Source organism: Pteropus vampyrus, unplaced genomic scaffold (assembly GCF_000151845.1).
Source record: "Pteropus vampyrus isolate Shadow unplaced genomic scaffold, Pvam_2.0 Scaffold229, whole genome shotgun sequence".
NCBI lineage: Eukaryota > Metazoa > Chordata > Mammalia > Chiroptera > Pteropodidae > Pteropus > Pteropus vampyrus.
The window spans coordinates 205,482-207,947 of record NW_011889010.1 but is presented as its reverse complement, the minus strand read 5'-3'; the positions used below and the strand labels follow the sequence as shown (position 1 = coordinate 207,947).

General features: G+C 47.2%; 1 protein-coding gene across 1 annotated transcript in view; it reads left to right on the top strand.

Annotated features, from left to right (window-relative positions):
- KIF13B (kinesin family member 13B) overlaps positions 1-2,466 on the top strand; it is a 182,882-nt gene that overhangs the window by 174,121 nt on the left and 6,295 nt on the right. Inside the window, 1 exon segment of the mRNA XM_023519655.1 lies at positions 5-418. Coding sequence (XP_023375423.1) covers positions 5-418 — 414 coding nt within the window.

Genomic DNA, 2,466 nt, shown 5'->3' with positions numbered 1-2,466 from the left:
TTAGAGCTGGATGTCTCCAAACCACAGTTGCCTCCTGACCTGCTGTCTCAGTCGCCTGCACCAGCATCTCCATTCAGAATCCGCAAGGTGCGAACCTCGGAGCTGAAGTCGTTCACGCGCATGCTCGGCGGGGACCCTGGCTGCCCCTCTGGTGCCACTGAGGACCCGCTGGCCTCAGGAGGGCCAGGCGATGGCAGCTCCGGAGGACAGGGACAGGCTCTGGAGAAGCTGGAAGTCTCCTCTGATTCCGAAGAAGCCAGTGAGGTCCCAGAGTGGCTCAGAGAAGGAGAACACGTTATCGTGGGCACCAACAAAGTGGGCATTGTGAGATACATCGGGCCCACCGACTTCCAGGAGGGCACGTGGGTTGGAGTGGAGCTGGATTCACCTTCAGGTGAGTGTGGCTTGTTCGGGACAGGTTCCTGACACTGGACGTGCTCACTGTGGTCTGGTGGGAAAGTGCTGGCCCCACCTGTGGTGCTGCCAAAAGCTTGCCGTGTGCCCTCGGACATGTCTCTGAGTCTCTGAGTCGCCACTTTTCAGAATCAGAAATTTTCATTAGATAAGCTTTTCTTAAGTGTTTTGAGAGTTAGGTTCTCTTTTTTTAACCTCCAGAAATTTCTCAGAAACCTAAGACATTAATTGAAAGCTACTATAAATTTGGTAATGAATTTAAATGCCATTATTCCTTTTTTAGTCACAGAAGCATTTGCATTTGAACTATAATAGTAGCTGTATCTGCTGCGTTTGCTCGGGTTACAGGCACTGAGCCTGTGTGGATGTTCAGTTGTTACTAAGACATCCCAAGGCTCCTTGGCGCATAGGCTGAGATCAGACAATAGGGTGATCTAAGATCCATCGCAGGCTTGCAAGTCTTTGAAGCCTCATTCTAGAATGGTACAGCTTAAAGCAAATAGAGCATCATTTTCAGAAAAACTGAGGACAGGACTTAAGGAAATTGTCCTTCAGATTTCCTTTTTAAACAGTTTTATTGTGATGCAATTTACATAAAATCCACCCGTTTACAGTATACGGTGGTTTTTAGTATATTTACAGAATTGTGTAACTATTTCCATAATCTAATTTTAGAATAGGTTTACCACCCCAAAAAGAAACCACATGTCCATTAGTAAGACACTTCCCCTCTTGAAGCCCTAGGTAACCATTAATTTACTTTTTGTCTCTTTAAATTTATATGAAATATCCTAATCTGGACTTTCATATAAGTGGAACGCTACAACGTGGGCTTTTGCATCTGGCTTGCGTCGCTGAGCATGGTGTTCCCACGGCTCATCCAGTTGTAGCGTGTGTTACTCCTTGCTGGGCCGAGTGATACCCCATTGTGTATGTGCTGTTTGTGCCTCAGTTTTTGTGTGGACACACTTTTTCCTTTCTCTTGAGTCGATACCCAGGAGTTAGCTCTATGTTGAACATTTTGAGGACTGCCAGACTGACTTCCATTCTCCCTTCCCACCCAGCCTCTCTGAGGTGAGGGCTGGGAGCTGTGGAGACGGGTTTTAGGGCAGCTCGTGTGTGGCCTGGTGGGCAGAGCTGTGAGGATGGAGCCAAGTTGTAGAGAACCAGCATGGAGGGGCTGTCATTGGACGGTGGAGCCGGTGTTTGCACAGGGAAACCCGAGGCCTGCCCCACACGGACTCTGTCTCGGGGCCCCTCAGCTGAGCTGTGAAGTCACTCACTGTCTTTAAAAATAATTTTGGCAAAGAATGTTGTAATTCGGTGGATCTAGAAGATTAATGTATCACAGGCTGGAATATTTTTTAAACTCCATTCCTGCTGAAATGTGAAGGGTAAATGGGAAAGAATATATTTGCAATTGAATTCAGGAATCAGAGGGAGATTAGCAAATAGATGAATTTATTCAACAAATAAATACTAAGCACCTGCTGTGTTCCAGTCACTGTCCTGGATTCGGATGAACAAAACAAAGCCCCTGGTTTCACTGGACTTTTATTTTAGAGGGAGAAACTTGCCAAGTAAACAAAGAAACAAATAAATTTGAGAGCAATAAGCTGTGAAGAAAATAAAACAGGCTAAGCAGATAGAGGATGGTAGGTGAGAAGTATTTTAAATCGTACTGAGGGAAGCAGAGGTGTGAGTGCTGTAGAGGAGGAAGTTGGGCTGGGGACAGCATCGCAGGCCGAGGGCACACTTTGGGTACAAGCTTCGCACAGGAACAAGCTTGCTGTATTTGAGGGGCAGCCCAAAGGTCAGCAGGAGGCTGGAGAAGCACAGTGGCCGGGTCACAAAGGGCGAAGTATAGCAGGAAACCATTGGAGAGTTTAAAAAGATGTCTTTTTAAGGAGAATAGAATTGGGGTGAGGAGAGAGAAGGCCACGTAGGAGGCTGTTGCAGATGTCGTGGCTGGGGTGAGTGGTGACACGGAGGTGGTGAGAAGTAGTAGAGTCAGGAAAAGTGTGACGGTGAAGCCCCAGGACTGAGGGACTG